The sequence below is a fragment of the Tiliqua scincoides genome, chromosome 5 (assembly GCF_035046505.1).
Source record: "Tiliqua scincoides isolate rTilSci1 chromosome 5, rTilSci1.hap2, whole genome shotgun sequence".
Classification (NCBI taxonomy): Eukaryota; Metazoa; Chordata; class Lepidosauria; order Squamata; family Scincidae; genus Tiliqua; species Tiliqua scincoides.
Genome location: NC_089825.1, coordinates 117,644,361 through 117,660,032, shown reverse-complemented (window position 1 = coordinate 117,660,032; position 15,672 = coordinate 117,644,361). Strand labels below are relative to the sequence as shown.

At 45.4% G+C, this 15,672-nt stretch overlaps 1 protein-coding gene across 1 annotated transcript; it reads left to right on the top strand.

Moving 5' to 3' along the window:
- The first annotated feature begins 3,759 nt into the window (after window positions 1–3,759).
- LOC136653426 (serine protease 27-like) lies at window positions 3,760–11,614 on the top strand. Its single transcript, XM_066630325.1, has 6 exons — window positions 3,760–3,765; window positions 5,546–5,597; window positions 6,703–6,865; window positions 7,957–8,228; window positions 10,425–10,594; window positions 11,330–11,614. The coding sequence occupies exons 1-6, from the start codon at window positions 3,760–3,762 to the stop codon at window positions 11,612–11,614; spliced, it is 948 nt and encodes a 315-aa protein (XP_066486422.1).
- The last annotated feature ends 4,058 nt before the right edge of the window (window positions 11,615–15,672 follow it).

Here is a 15,672-nt window from a genome sequence, read left to right as displayed (position 1 = left end):
GCAGCAGTGACATCCACCCCAGGGACACCTGTGACCTGGAGATGAAGCTCTCTTGGAATCCCCGTTTCATATCCTGGCTAGTTCTCAAACTGAGTTTCAAAGAAGCTGGGATTTTGTATTCCCACAGAGATGTGCAGGCTTGGTGGGTAAACCTGCAGTGGAAGGAGGGTGGTGGACTGTTGTGGAAGTCTCCTGTTTGCTTGGAAAGGCTCCTCCCTCAGAAAAGGAAGGGGAGTCGATGAGAGTCAGAGACCAGTGGTGGAAAGGGCATGCCAGAGATCCTCACAGATGATCTACAGGGACATCTGTAGGAAGACTACAGAGAAGACTACAGGGGAGAACTGAATATCAGCGACTTATAAGGAAGTCTTATTGGCTACCTTCTAGCTCCCCATGTCCTCTTGCACCAAGCCAATGGGAAATGCTCTTTATATACAGTCACATCTCAGCATCCTCTAGCACTGATTGGAGGATAATAATAAAAGGCACTCTGAGAATGTGAAAGTACTTTCCATCTGTCAATGGTGGCTGGGTGGCTGGGGATAAGCTACACACTGGGGGACTGCTTCCCTCCTCCTTCCTCTCCCTCTGGTGCTGCCTGCGGTACAGAGGCTGATAGAAGAGAATGTAGTGAGAAGGGGAGAGGCTGGTCAGAGAGAAGGGAGACATGCATCGGGGATGGGAAGGACAGAGATTCTCCTGTGTTTTGTTGGTTGCAGCAACTGGGTGGCATAGAATGCATTTTGAATTTTCCAGCCAAGACATTGACTGCGAGCCTCTACTATTGCACAATTTCCAGAAAGTTAAAATTAACACACATTAGCAAAACGGAGGGGCCCTGAAGGAGAGCAAGAGAAGGTGACAGTCTGGCAGTTAGACCAGTACATATGGAACAATATGTTCAGATCTCAAGTATGAATTAGTGCTGCTGCCAAATTCTTGTGTGTATGTGTGTGTGTGTGTGTGTGTGTGTGTGTGTGTGTGTGTGTGTGTGTGTGTGTGTGTGTTTGATGAACTGGATCATTCCCCTCTTGGTGAAGCCAGTTTGGCTTTCAGGTTCTGCCTCTCATGAAACGTTCATCACGTTTCTCAGTTTTTTCTCTTGTGAATATCCCCATCAAGCTTATTCTGTCTTTGTTACCTTGTCCCTAGACTTGGGTCCATACGCACACTGACTACTGCATTCAATTTATCTAACGGTAGTCTTTAAGGTGCCACAAGATTCCCTTCTTTGCTGCCACCTACCATGTGGCTGATAGACAGAGGTGTCGCTAGAGAGCTCATTAGGTCACTCCCATAATATACTTCTTCCCGTACCAGATCATACAGAATAAATTACAATATCCTACTCACAGCCTAAATGCAGTGGCATCACTAGGGTTGGTGTAACCCCCCAATAACTTTATTTTAATATATAACAGCACTGTACAGGTTACCCAACAAATCATTAATCTACAAAAAAGCAGTGGCCAACTTGATGGCACTCACACAACTGAATAAGGGCCTGATCCAATGGCCCATGTGCCGGCCCAGTGCCGGTGTGTATTGTCACAAATGTGTTGTAAGGCACACCTGCAACAGTCTGTGCAGAATTGAGTTCTTCTAGTCACATCAGATCTTTGAGATCATCACACTCAGGGAGAGGCTTTTGGATGGGAGGACGTTCAGGTCTGCGCTGCTACCAAAACAGCATGACACAATTATGTGGTTAGCTCAGTGAACATATGAATAAAATAAAGAAGTTAACTGTGCAGACCTAAACACACTTGCTAGTAAGTCTATTGAACTGAATGGGACTTACCTCTGTGTAAAAGAGCATAGAAGTGAACTGTAACTGACCACTCCTAACATGGATTGGGCCAATGCGTGGAGGGCACTGTGACATAAAATGGCTTCTAGCAGTGGCCATTTTATATGCACTTTGGCATGGGGTGGTGCCAGACTTATGAAGGTAAGTGTGACAGTGGTGGAGGCAGAACAAGGTAGCGGGGTGGGAGCCGGGGGGGGGCTGGGAGGGAGGTGGACTGGAGAAGATATTGGCGGCACTCTTGTGCAATGATATCCTAACGCATCTGTCTCCCGTAATGTCAATGTTAAGAACATAAGAACAGCCCCACTGGATCAGGCCATAGGCCCATCTAGTCCAGCTTCCTGTATCTCACAGTGGCCCACCAAATGCCCCAGGGAGCACACCAGATAACAAGATACCTCATCCTGGTGCCCTCCCTTGCATCTGGCATTCTGACATAGCCCATATCTAAAATCAGGAGGTTGCACATACACATTATGGGCTGTAACTCATAATGGATTTTTCCTCCAGAAACTTGTCCAATCCCCTTTTAAAGGCATCCAGGCCAGATGCTGTCACCACATCCTGTGGCAAGGAGTTCCACAGACCGACCACATGCCGAGTAAAGAAAATTTTCTTTTATCTGTCCTAACTCTTCCAGCACTCAATTTTAGTGGATGTCCCCTGGTTCTGGTGTTATGTGAGAGTGTAAAGAGCATCTCTCTATCCACTTTATCCTTCCTATGCATAATTTTGTATGCCTCAATCATGTTCCCCCTCAGGTGTCTCTTTTCTAGGCTGAAGAGGCCCAAACGCTGTAGCCTTTCCTCATAAGGAAGGTGCCCCAGCCCCGTAATTATCTTAGTCGCTCTCCTTTGCACCTTTTCCATTTCCACTATGTCCTTTTTTTGAGAAGTGCCGACCAGAACTGGACACAATACTCCAGGTGTGGCCTTACCATTGATTTGTACAACGGCATTATAATATTAGCCGTTTTGTTCTACATGTGTTGGATTTATGCCTGCTAAACAGCAGGTGTAGATCCAAAGAGTCCCATGATGGAGATAGAGGCTTTCCCCAGGATAAGTGAGCAAATGTTCACTTACTTTGAGGAGACCTTTCCAAACTACCCCCTCTTACATGCAGTCTAATGGCACAGCTGCATCAGTGGAGTGGGGGGATTTGGGTAGGATTGGGATGTAACACAGAAAGACTTGGGGCCAAATCCTATCCAGTTTTCCAGTGTTGGTAGAACTGTGCCAAGGGGGTGTGTGTTCCATCTTGCAGTGGGGAGGCAGTCACAGAGGCCTCCTCAAGGTATGGGAACATTTGTACCCTTACCTCGGGGTTGCACTGTAGCTACACCGGAGCTGGAAAGTTGGATAGGATTGGGCCCTTACACAGTGTTGATTCATACCATGGTAACTGGACCTGTTTCCATTAGATTTAAAATAAATGTACCTGGATTTTTAAGGAGAGATCTGGGAGCAGAATAGATTACTGCTTGCTCCTGGCCACATCTTTTTTTTGTCAAATTGCTACCATTCCTCTTTTTCTGCTCACTGTAGGCATTTTACCTGAACTGTATTTGTTAGATCCCTCGTTCTTGAGGCGTGTTCCAACTTGGCTGATTTATTTATTCCATTTCATTGCCAAAGCTCGACTCCTGCTCAGGAGAGAGCCCTTGGGGCCTCTAAGCACTTAATATATAACTAACAACAACAAAAAAGATTAAAAACAGCAACCAGTCATTAAAATTTACATACCACAATAAGTTAACAATAAGTTAAGCAGCAGAACAACGTAAAAACAAAAAAAAGGAAAGTATTAAATGGTGCATCAGTCATCTCCCAATCTCCCCCCCCCCAACCTGCTGAAACAGGAGGTTCAATTTATTCCTATTTTGCAGCCTTCTGAAAATGAACACAGACTTGTTCCTGAAAAAGGGGGGGGGGGGCTGTTCTGCAGGCATGGAGGTTTGTGCCTGGCTGAGCTGTGTAGGAACAGCAGATTTCTGTGAACAATGAGATTTGGCTGGTGTTTCTGACCCGAACATATTTACGTTTAAGCTAGCACGCTAATTATAGGAGCGCCAAAACAGGACGAGCAGTACTCATTTAGGGTGCTGATCTGTTTACGAACCAGATGCCAGTGTAACCGTAGAAATGTATTGGGAAATGTGGTGTACAGATGGGAGAGTCCTGGCACGACAAACTGGGTTTTTGTTTGTGCTGGACTTGGGAAGTCCTTTCCTTTTTCCCCAAGTTCTTCCATCATCCCTCTCTGATCCAGACAAGCTGTACTGCTGATTGCTCTCCTCTGTAGGCTGGCATTCATGTTTGGCTCTGTGCCTCTTGGCAGCAGCGTGAAGCCTTGTTTATTCACTTTAAGCGCATGAATCAGGAAATGGAGAAGCAGCAGCCGAGATTGCTGTGGGACGCAAATGAAGCAACATTGTCTCAGATAAACCGTGATGAAGATTCATGCGTCAAATGGCCTTGGATTAGGTCAAGCAGCAATGAATGTGCAGGGGTTATAAAATTTAAAGTAGCAATTATATTTCATTTGGAATGGATTAGATTGACTGCATTGCATATAATTAGAGATGAGATTGCAGCGAGTGGATTTCATTGGAGGGAAAAGTTAGATCAACTCAAGCACATTAGAGAGAGCCCTTGGTATCCTCAGGGGATCTGTTCCAGAACCCTGTGGGGATATTGAATTCCATGGATAATGAAATCTATGGGGAGGGGGAATGTGGCACTGCAATTGTTTTCCTAGAAGCTGTGCCTACTCTGGAGGCTGCGCACAGCTTCCCGACCTCCTCAGAAGGTCACATCTGGAAGGCACTTCCAGTTTGCGCCAGCAAACAGGAACAGCCTTCCAGTCCTGTCCAGGAGGCCTTCTGAGATGTGGAGAGGCTGAATGCAGCCTCTCTGTGCCTCAGAACACCTCCTGGACTTAACCGGAAACCACTTCTGTTCACGTCCGGGACATCCTTTGAGGCCCTCAAGCCACAGGCTTGGCATCTGCATATATTCAAACCTGCAGATGCCGAGCTCACTGATAAGGACGGCCAATTGTACATTAAAAAATGAAAAGTTTAATTGAATTCATTGTAATTTAAGCCATTTCTTCCCAATGCTGCATATACACAACTGGGACCAAATGTGTACACATATAGGCCGAGCAAAAAACGGTCAAGAAAATACACTTTATGGACAAATTGCAAATAAAGCAGCTATTTTGAAGAATTTTTCAGGGATGGTGTGTGGCCTTAGGGGCCAATCCTACCTAGCTTTCCAATGTTGGTGCAGCTGCAATGCAGCCCCAAGGAAAGGGGGTTCCCTTACCTGGAGAAGGCCTCCGTGGCTGCCTCCCTACCACAGGATGCAGCACATACCTCATTGGCACGGCTGCACCAGTGCCGGAAAGTTGGATAGGATTTGGCCCTTAGGCAAGCCACACCTTCTCAGCCTCTGCTACCCATCTGCATTATGGGGACAATATATATTGGGAAATAGAAGTGAGGAGATTGGGACACTCCATAGATCTCCAGAATTGCTTCAGTTGTCATCTGAAGTGGTCATCAATCATCTGAAGATTGATGCTGATTCCTGGAAATTCCAGGAGAATCCTGGGATGTGGGGGTGGTGGGGTGGGCAACTATAGCTCTGGCTCTTCCTTTGATTGTGCAGCTTTAGCTCCCAGTCCCCTGCTCCTGAACCACATTGATTCCTCTTCCTTCTGTTGCAGATCATCACTATGCTCGTTCCCGTCCAGGTGAGTTTTCATTTTGCCCAGACAGGTACGTGAATACTTTTGCTTCTTAGGCATATTGAGGTGGCCCTCCTAAGAGCATGAGGTGGACACCTGCATCCTGTTTCTGTATCACAGGTGTCTTAGGTCCTGAGCTTGAATTTCCTAGGACAGGTAGCATACAGGCACAAAATCTCCCAGCCAGGCATCACAAACTAATTTCCGATCATGCCTAGTAGCACAGTTGCTTTTGTAGGATTTTTTTTTTGCATGATAATAATACAATAATAATAATACAGGTATTTCTATACCGCCTTTCTTGGTCCTCAGATTTCTCCTTGGACTTTATTCAAGGCCGTTTACATAGGCAGGCAATTTAAATCACCGTAGGGTTTTTTACAATTTGAAAGAAGGTTTCTATCTTTCAAGAAACCACAACATTCAGATGTTTCTTTCTTGATCTGGTCGCACATTCTGGCCTCCATCCTCCCACGCTCAGAGCAGATGGAATAACTCGGCTCAGCTTGTCAGCTGCTTCAAGGTCGCACGGTGCCGGTGGCGACCTGCGGATGTTATCTTCAGGCAAATGGAGGCTCAACCCTCCAGACCAGACCTCCTGCCCCAAATGAGATTTGCTCATTGTGCTATACTGGGCAGCTTGCTAAAATATTTCCTCTTGAGCGTGGAAAGGATCCTATCTTACATCTTTGTTACTAACAAAGTTTGTATTTTTGATCTGGACAGCGAAAATTCCCCCATGCCCCTGAAATGTAATGTCTGACGCAAAATTCTTCATCGTAAGGATCAACTTGTTTGAAGCAGGTCTCAAGAGTCATGCCTCTAAACATGACATCGGCTCTGTTGTAGAACGGTGTCATCCTTTCCCCCTCCTTGTGGTCACCAAGCATAGAGTAAGACTGCAACCCCATATGTGCTTTCTTAGAAGTAAGACCTGTTGAGTTCAGTGGGACTGGCTTCTGAGGAAACATGCTTGGAGTTCATGTGCACTATGTGCATGAAATGAGCACATGCCGACCTACCTTCTGTTACTAAAGTAGGTACACACTCTAGAATTTGAAGAGAGCGTGTGGCTCTCTTTGCACAGATGGTGCACAGCGTTGAGCATCGCTCTCTCCCCTCCTTTCTTTCACTAGTATGTGGGCGACAAGTTGTCCTGAACAGAAACGTTGGGGGTGAAGATTCTGAAGAAGGCGAATGGCCATGGCAGGTCAGCGTGAGGAAGCTGGGCGAACACATTTGTGGGGGGGCCCTTATCGACCATGACTGGATCGTGACTGCAGCACACTGCTTCTCCCAGTGAGTAACCCAGGAGTGGCTCTTGCCTCCACCACCCCGCAGCCTTCCTAGCCCTGGGTACCTAATAACTACACCTGCTATTTTTTTCTCCTGACCCAACCCTCTCATCTTGTCAGTTCAGTGATGTGGTAGTTCATTTCTACAAACTTCCAATCATATCGCCGACCTCAGAATTTGGCAATTTGAAAGGGAATATGACTTGTTTTAATCTGGCAAGGGTTGTTCTTGGAAACGCTTGCCCTAGCCCTCTGTAAGTATAATCGGATCAAAGGCAGAGCAACCTTAAAGTAAAAAGCAGAGCAGCCTTCTCAAAGCCTTGCAGCTGGGGCTCAGTACTCACTTACCTTGCATGGAGATGTCCCCAGACTCAATCCCTGGCACAGTGTCTTCTCTAGTGGCTGTTGCTGGGGTTCTTCTTTATCTTATTTACTTATTTTAAAAATGTATGTAGTGCACCACTTTTCTGGTACTCTGTACAAGGTAATAATTAAACATATACATTAAAAAAAATTTGAATGAAAATTAGAATAAAACCATTAAAGACAATTTAAAATTATACAAGAGCAAATTAAAATATAAAATGGCTGTAACATAAAGGCAGCAACATAAAAGCAGGAACAGAAATTCAAGAGGGGGAGATCTTTTTAGACAGGGAGCCCTTTTGGGACAGGGAGTCATTTATTTGATTTTCTCTGTAAACTGCTTTGTGAACTTTTTTGTTGTATATAATTTTTAGTTGTTATAATATTTATATTATATAAATATTCGTAGTAGTAGTAGTAGTAGTAGTAGTAGTAGTAGTAGTAGTAGTAGTAGTAATGATTATCATCTTCTCTGCCCAGGGCTGGGAAAGACGCTCGTCCAAAATCCAGAGCCATCGCCAGTCAGCACAGACCCATACATGTCCAGTACTGTCTCTCTCCATTTCTTTCTTTTAAAAAATTAACCATTTTGTTTGGTACATTCCAGTGGCTCCTCTGCCTGCCTTTCAAACCAGGTTCCAAGCAACCTTCAATCCCCTCCCAATCCCCAGACTGAGAGAGCTGAAGGTCAATGCTCCTCACTACAGTTTATCATCCATTGCCTTTCAGAGGCAGTGATCCCTCCCAATACAGCATCATGCTGGGGGCCAACAAGTTGGAGAAGTCCTGGAACCACAGGGAAACCGTAGGGGTCAGAGAGATCATCCCAAACCCTCGGTATGCTGGAGAGGCCACCAGTGGCGACATTGCCTTGGTGCAGCTGGCCCACCCATTGAGATTCACCAACTATATCCTGCCCATCTGTCTGCCTACCGCCAATGTGGAGTTCCCCCCAGGAATGAAGTGCTGGGTCACTGGCTGGGGAGACATCAGCGAAGGACGTAAGTCTTGGCAGAGGCAATAACATTTGAACTTTGACACATACTGACCTTCTTTCGTTCTCCGTCCAGAAAAAAATTGACATACCATTTTCCCCCTCTACAAGGTCTGTGCCATATTTTTCTTTTCCTTCAGTAAAAAATAGCAATGGAGCGAGATTGGCTGAGTCAACAATACATGTGTACATGTATATTGAAAAAATGTGCTAGGTGCATGCAGGGGCAACAGGATAATTCATGCAGTCTTTAGGACCTCCTGATCAGGGTGACCAGATATAGCGGAGGACATAGTATCTATACCTTTAACCATTGTATAGAAGAGGAAATTTTGGCAGGTGCAGCTCAACATGGAAGGGTTTGAAAAGGTACTGCCAAAATTCCCTCTTCTATACAGTATTTAAAGGAATAGGTACTCTTGTCCTCCACTGTATCTGGTCACCCTGTTCCTGAGCTCCATGCTTCAGCTAAACCAATATGTAGAGACATAAGAACAGCCCCTCTGGATCAGGCCATAGGACCATCTAGTCCAGCTTCCTGTATCTCACAGTGGCCCACCAAATGCCTCAGGGAGCACACAAGACAATAAGAGACCTGCATCCCTTGCATCTGGCATTCTGACGTAGCCCATTTCTAAAATCAGGAGTTTGCACAAAGCCATTATTGCTTGTAACCCGTAATGGATTTATGCATACAAGTGGGCCTTTTTATCTGCAGGTTCAAAACCAGAAGATTTGACTCAGTGTGGGTTCCAAACCCATGCTGGAGGGCCCCACTTGACCTCCTGGATATGACAGGAAGCACCTTCTGGTTGCATCTGGGAGGCTGCTTGAGTTCCAGGGAGGCCACATGCTGCCTCTCCAGGTCTCAGAACACCCTATGGAGGTGTTGGAAGGGCACTTCCAGTTTTTCAGAAAACCGGAAATGCCTTTCTGACAGCTGGGGGGGGGGGGGCTTTCTGAGACCTGAAGAGGCTGACACCTCCAGACACAATTGGAAGGTGCTTTTGGTCATGTCTGGAGGTATTAAACATATGCCCCAGCTTCAGCTCTGTTTTTTTTCCTGCAGCTGACTTTTTAAAGGAAGAAATTAGAGTCTTTTAGAGTCCCCAAAATGCTCTGGGTGACTCAGGAAGTCTGCCTGTTTTCTAGTTTTCTAGTCAAGTTAAAGGGGATGGAGACTCGGGATGACTTGAGTCAAGCCTCACTGGATTTGCCCATCTCTGCTAGGTAGCCCTGGGAATACTTCATACCAAGGTTTCTCCATTGCTGAAAACCTGGAGAGCTTCTCTCAGTCTAAGCCAGGGGTGCCCAAACCCCAGCCCTGGGGCCACTTGCAGCCCTTGAGGCCTCTCATTGTGGCCCTCAGGGAGCCCCCAGTCTCCAATGAGCCTCTGGCCCTCCAGAGATTTGTTGGAGCCCATACTGGCCCAACGCAACTGCTCTCAGCATGAGGGCGACTGTTTGACCTCTGGTGTGAGCTGTGGTATGAGGGCTCCCTCCACTGCTTGTTGTTTCATGTCTGTGATGCAGTAGCAGCAGCAAAGGAAAGGCCAGCCTTGCTTTGTGTAAGGCCTTTTATAGGCCTTGAGCTATTGCAAGACCTTCATTCATTCATATAAGTTCATCTTTAATATATTCATTTATGTAAACTTATGTAAATTTATTCAAATTTTAAATGTAAATTAATTCTCTTTTTTTCCCCGGCCCTCGACACAGTGTCAGAAAGCTGATGCGGCCCTCCTGCCAAAAACTTTGGACACCCCTGGTCTAAGCAATACTGAGCTATTTGAACTAAAGCAGTTCCAAATGTACTTGGCCAGTTTATTTCTTGCTCATTCTTATGTCATGCCTATGCTCGGTTTTTGAGAGGGCGAGAGGGGCAGGGGTCTATCCTTCCAGTGGTAGACCTCCCCAGCCCAGTGCCCCAGGGCAAAAGTCCACTATGGTGCCCACCTGTGGGCTGTTGCTTCCCCCTGCGTGGAAATCTGTCCCCCCACTCACCTGAGGCTCACAGAGTCTCATGCAACCATGAGCAGCGTTGGGGAAGCTTCCTGAGCCTTCCCCGATGCTATAAACTGTGCTTCTGGAAAACTGCCTGGGGCATATGCCCCATTGAACATCATGGGAGGTCCACCGCTGCATCCTTCCTGAATGGTTCCTTCTATGCTGCTTTCCAATGACCCTGTGCCCTTCATTGTAGAGGATCTGCCAGCTCCGAAGAGGCTCCAGAAGCTCCAAGTTCCCATAATAGACATTCATACCTGCAGAAGACTTTACAACATTGACATGGGTCCAAGCCTGCCTCGGAAGCGCATCCAGAATGATATGATGTGTGCTGGGTATGCGGAGGGCATGAAGGACACATGCAAGGTGAGAGGTTGCCTTCATCAAGCTCTGTCTTCCTTGGGAACTGACTGTCCACTCCTAAGGCACACCGATGAAGTCATATCCCTGCAGCTCCCTGCTGCTGTATCTGATGGAGCAATAACACGAGTTATCTGGATCAGTTAATTAGTCTCAACCTGTGCCTGCTGGCCCAGAGCTCAGGCTTGCAAACTTATAGTCTAATAAAAAAAGCTGGAGATTGCAATAAAAATTATAGTACGGATAATACGACGTAGCCTCAGCCCCTGTTTTATTTGGCTAGGGCAGTTTATTAGTTGCATTTCTATCCCACTCTTCTTCCAAGGAACTCTGGATGGCTTCCAAACAGGGCTGGTTGAAGACCTCCCAGTGCCTGAGGCAGTGTGCTTAATGCAGCCTTTCCTTCTCTGGTTATGGGTCAATCTCTGCTCTGCCTTCTCTCCCACCATGGAGTGGAAAAACAAGGGGGAGGAATGGGAGTGGGGGAGGAAGCATGGAGAGGAGGAGAGTTGAAGGCTAGAGCCATCAGAGAAGGCTCTGAAGGCCAGAGATGGTCTAGCCTCTCACTGGCCTCAGTGCCTCTCCTTCCACTCTGCCCTCTCTTCATTTTCTGATCCAGACAGTGGGAGGAATGGAGACTGGTGCATCATAAGGTAAAGGTCTTCCTGGCCATGTATACTGCTTTAATGACAACACTTTGGTTATGCAGTGTGTCTCACCTCCATCTCTGTGCCCTCCCAGGGTGATTCTGGTGGCCCGCTGATGTGCAAGATGAACCAGCAATGGCTCCTGGCAGGCATCGTGAGCTGGGGGGAAGGCTGTGCCGAGAGGAACCGCCCCGGTGTGTACATCCGCCTCACTTCATACCAGCACTGGATTCACAGGATTATCCCTAGTCTGGAGTTCATACAGGTTAGGCGAGGTTACAACACAGTCAAGAATCAAACAGATGGACGGGGACAGACTTTCTTTTACACTGCTGAGCTGCTGCTGCTAGCATGGACCTTGTATCTTGCCTTGGTATAGGATCGGTGGAATGAAGCCATGGGTGGAGAGGGTGCTGGGCTGTCCCTCTTCTTATCTCCTTCCTGTTCCTTGGTCATTCCTGACTTCCTCCTCCCAGGATTCTTGTGTCCGATCCTCATTGACCCCAGAACGCACACTTCGTACAAGCGCATGAATGTCTCCGCAGATGTTGTGTTGGCCGACTGCCTGCTTCTTATCAGGTGGACTCAGCCTCATTTTTTTTACAGGCCTACTAGGTCTCTGCCTCTTCCCCTGTTGCCACACATCACAGTTGCCTCACAACTTCCCGCCTGATTTTTCTGGGTCCTGGGATCAGCATAGAACAAGACAACTGCTGGTGATGTGTTGAGGGATGGGATGTGGCCTGCTTGACCATCTAACTGAGGCTCAAACTACACGTGACACTCAGTCACAGGATTCTTACTTCTCTTCCCCCTATATAATTTTCAGTGTAAAGCAGCCTTGAAGGCTCGTGATTGAGAGTGGCCAGGAGGGGCTGCTCAACCCACTTTCTTCTTGTTTGTCTGTGCAAAATCACCCCACCCCTAGTCCCCTACTGGCAGGGGGCCAGATACAGGGACCCCAGCATTTGTCAATCCATATGAATAGTTTTATGCCAAGTGTTGTCGCTTTCCTGTAAGAACCCTGAGACTTGTAGTTTGATGTGCTTGTAGATCTGGCAGAGATCCTGAGTCCCTCTCACAGAACTGCAGCTTCCATGATCTCCCAGGGAGAGGGAATGACTTTCGATCCAGCTGTGATGTTTTGTTCCACCAAAAACTGTGGTGTACACATGTCCTCGGTTTGTTCATCTGTACCATTCATCTGCTTTCTATCAACCAGGGAGTTTACAATTTCCAGGGTGCCCTAAATTGAGTTTTTTCCCCTTATAAAATAGCTCATGCTGGGTTGGAACCATAGTGGAAGTAAAAGTCCCTGTAACTCCCTTCACCACAAAGATCCTGATTGGAATCAGAGCCTCATATGAACTGTGTTTAAAAATATAGATATGCAGGTCCAAATCTTGCCATTTACAGGAGTCTAACCTGGCTCTCAGATTGATTCCAGAACCAGAGTCCCTCAAACTTAGTTCTGGAATTCCTGTAAAGCAGCGGTTCCCTATCTGTGCATCATGATGCCCTGAGGTTGTGACCCACTGGTGGGCCACAGACCCAAAGTTTGAGAAGCACTGGTAGAGGTTTGCAGTGGCCTCGGAACCAGGAAGCGGACAGTGGCAATGTCACTGCATGACATGTGTCATTGTCATTCACTTCCTGGTTCGGAGAGCATTGCAGCCTTAGCAAGTTTGGGAATGACTGCTCTAAAGAATCTTGAAAAAAAGAAATTAAAATAATTGAGCCTATGAGGGGGAAGAGTAAGGGGTTATTGTTCAAGTTGCTGGCCAGTTATGTGGTTTGTGTACTTTGCAAAGCTTCAAATATCAATAAAATTCTGTGCTTATTGGTATTTCCAGATCTTGAATGGTATGCAGAGGTGATTGGAATAACACAGGTGCTAACATGGTGTTAAAGCAAAGGAAAAAAAAAAATCATATTAAGAGGATTGACTGCAGCCGCCTGAGGTATTTGGTGGGCCACTGTGAGATACAGTAAGCTGGACTAGATAGGCCCTGTGCCCTGTAGTGGACCTCCTATTCATTGAACGAGGCAAGGGGGGGAACCCATGTGCCTCTAGTACCGTGTGGGAAGCCTTAATGAGGATCTGACCCAGTCAGAAACTGTGCTTCCAGTTTGCCAGAAGCACAGTTTAAGACCGCGGGGAAGCCTCAGATGGCTTCTCTGGTCAGTCCTGGAGTCACTTGAGACTTCGTTTCACTCTAGGCAAGTGGGGAAAGTGGCTTTGTGGGGGGGGGCAGCTTTGTGGACCTTTGCTCCGGGGTGTTTCAAGGGGAGGTCCACTGCTGTCAGTGCATGATCCAGCAGGGCTCTTCTTACGTTCTTATGTTCAAATCAGAAATATACCAGTAGAGCATGATGTAACTTTTGCCAGTCTCTGTATTAAATACTCATGGTGCAATGTTATCACATGTACTGGATGTAGGTCTCTCTCCCCCCCCCCCCCCATATTTTCCTTACTGCGACTGGCCAACCAAAACTTTGCTCACAAATGGCTCTTTCTGGATCAAGAAACAGACTGTTTGCCTTTGCAGCTGGGAAGTTTAAACAGGAAGGGCTGAACATAAGCACTTGACATAAGCACTCAACATAAGTCAATTGACTTCGGTGACAGAGTTAAAGGAAGTTCTTATAGATCACTCAGAAACAATGAGATTATGCACTGCTTAACTTTGACTGGGACAGGCCCCCAAACTAGAGGGGCTTCTGATAATCCAGGTTCTTAACTTTGGTAATCAAGTCAATAGTCAACTCCCTGTTCCCTCCAAACAGCCACTCAGAATATCATTCTGTATAATCCAGTTATAAATCTTTGACAATCCCTTTAAGAAACAGGAGAAGCAGGTCATTATTTGGTCACTCATGAATCTTCTCCTTTTCTTTTTGTTCTATTCTTTGACCTCAGTTACACTTGTTTGTCTCCCCCCTTTTTTAAAAAAAACAACTTCCCTTTGCAAACTGTTTGGACATTGTGTTCTACAAAGCTGGAAAGACACCGCAAGAGACATTTCAAAACATGTTTCAGGGCTTTGCTGTTCCAGTTTTGAAGAACATTTTCCCTTTGTGCAATACCACAAGTTTGCCCATTGTTTTGAAACCACTGGTTCTGCAAAGTTTTTAAAATATAAGATTTATGTTTCCCTTATCTTGAAAGTATCCATCACTTCCAGCTTTCTTGAACTTAATCCCTGATGAATGGAGGGATCCCCAAAACCAGGGCTTTTGATTAATATTTGCACACCAAACCAGATCAGATCATTACATTCAAGCCTTAAAATCTTTTGTCCTCCTGGAATTCAGTTCTCTACTGTATTTGTATAGTCTAATTTAGGTATTTGTTTAGTTACCTAGAAAAGGAGCCTAAGATAAGTATGTGTTAATAATAAGTATGTGTTAATATTGTCCCCGGCTTTGATTGATTTGGTTAAAAGCCCTGGATACACTGGAGGCGTTAATGAGAAACTTTTTAAGGATGTTGAAAGTGCTCTTTATCTTTGTAGTGGAATAAATCAGTCATGGATTATAACTATAAATATAATTTGGTGTGTGGACTAAAATCCAGAATTACTTGTGGACATAATTTTTATTAGACTTAAAAGAGTTTTGTCTTCTTTAGACTGTTTCTTTCGTTTTGTTTTTCTCCATTAACCACACTGTTATCTATAAAAAATTAGAAGAATGCCTGACTGAAAAAACATGTTGTGGAAGTAAGGAGAGTAATACGCTGTGGACATCATGTGGATTAGAGAGAAATTGCAAGATGGAGCCTGTTCCAGATATTTGGACTCAAATGATCCTGGAAAATTTGGAAAAATTGCTCACAATGAGAAGACAGCAGTTGAGTTGGTCCTTGAAGATTCAAGCCAGTTTAAAGACTCTATCTATCTCAACAGATAGATGTATGCAAGGAGCAACTGGAAGATGTGAAGAAATGAGCAGAAGTTAAACAGAAGGAGAAAGCGGAAAAGATGATGATGAGGGATGAAATCATCAGAAGAGTGGATACAGAAATGAGAAGAGTGGAAAATCAACAGGATCTAGAGGGGACGCTGATGGAGATTGAAATAGAGAAGATGGACAGAATAACATGGGTGCACAAAATACAAAATTTGTTGGAACAAGAAGAAGAAAACATATCCCAGTTAACTGGAAGAATGAACATACCTTATACAAGAAAGTGTGGGCTTATTGGATTCTGTTATGGAGATAAATTATAAAAGATATTACAGGAGAAAAAAATGGAGAGAAAGAAAGAAAAAGAAACCTGAGGGTTAACCTGAGGGTTAAAGAAAATTGGAGGATTTTATTTAGTTAATAACTGGTTTAAATTTACTTAAAAAACAAATACATATGAAATTGATATATATGAATTAGAAAAAGTAGCTGGAAATGTTAGCGTGTGGATGAATTGTTTTATTGGTG

Bases quoted from the DNA above. Each gene is read 5' to 3' on its own strand.
- LOC136653426 (XM_066630325.1), top strand. The intron at 8,229-10,424 runs GTAAGTCTTGGC...CCTTCATTGTAG, and splicing joins GGGAGACATCAGCGAAGGAC to AGGATCTGCCAGCTCCGAAG. The intron at 10,595-11,329 runs GTGAGAGGTTGC...GTGCCCTCCCAG, and splicing joins GCATGAAGGACACATGCAAG to GGTGATTCTGGTGGCCCGCT.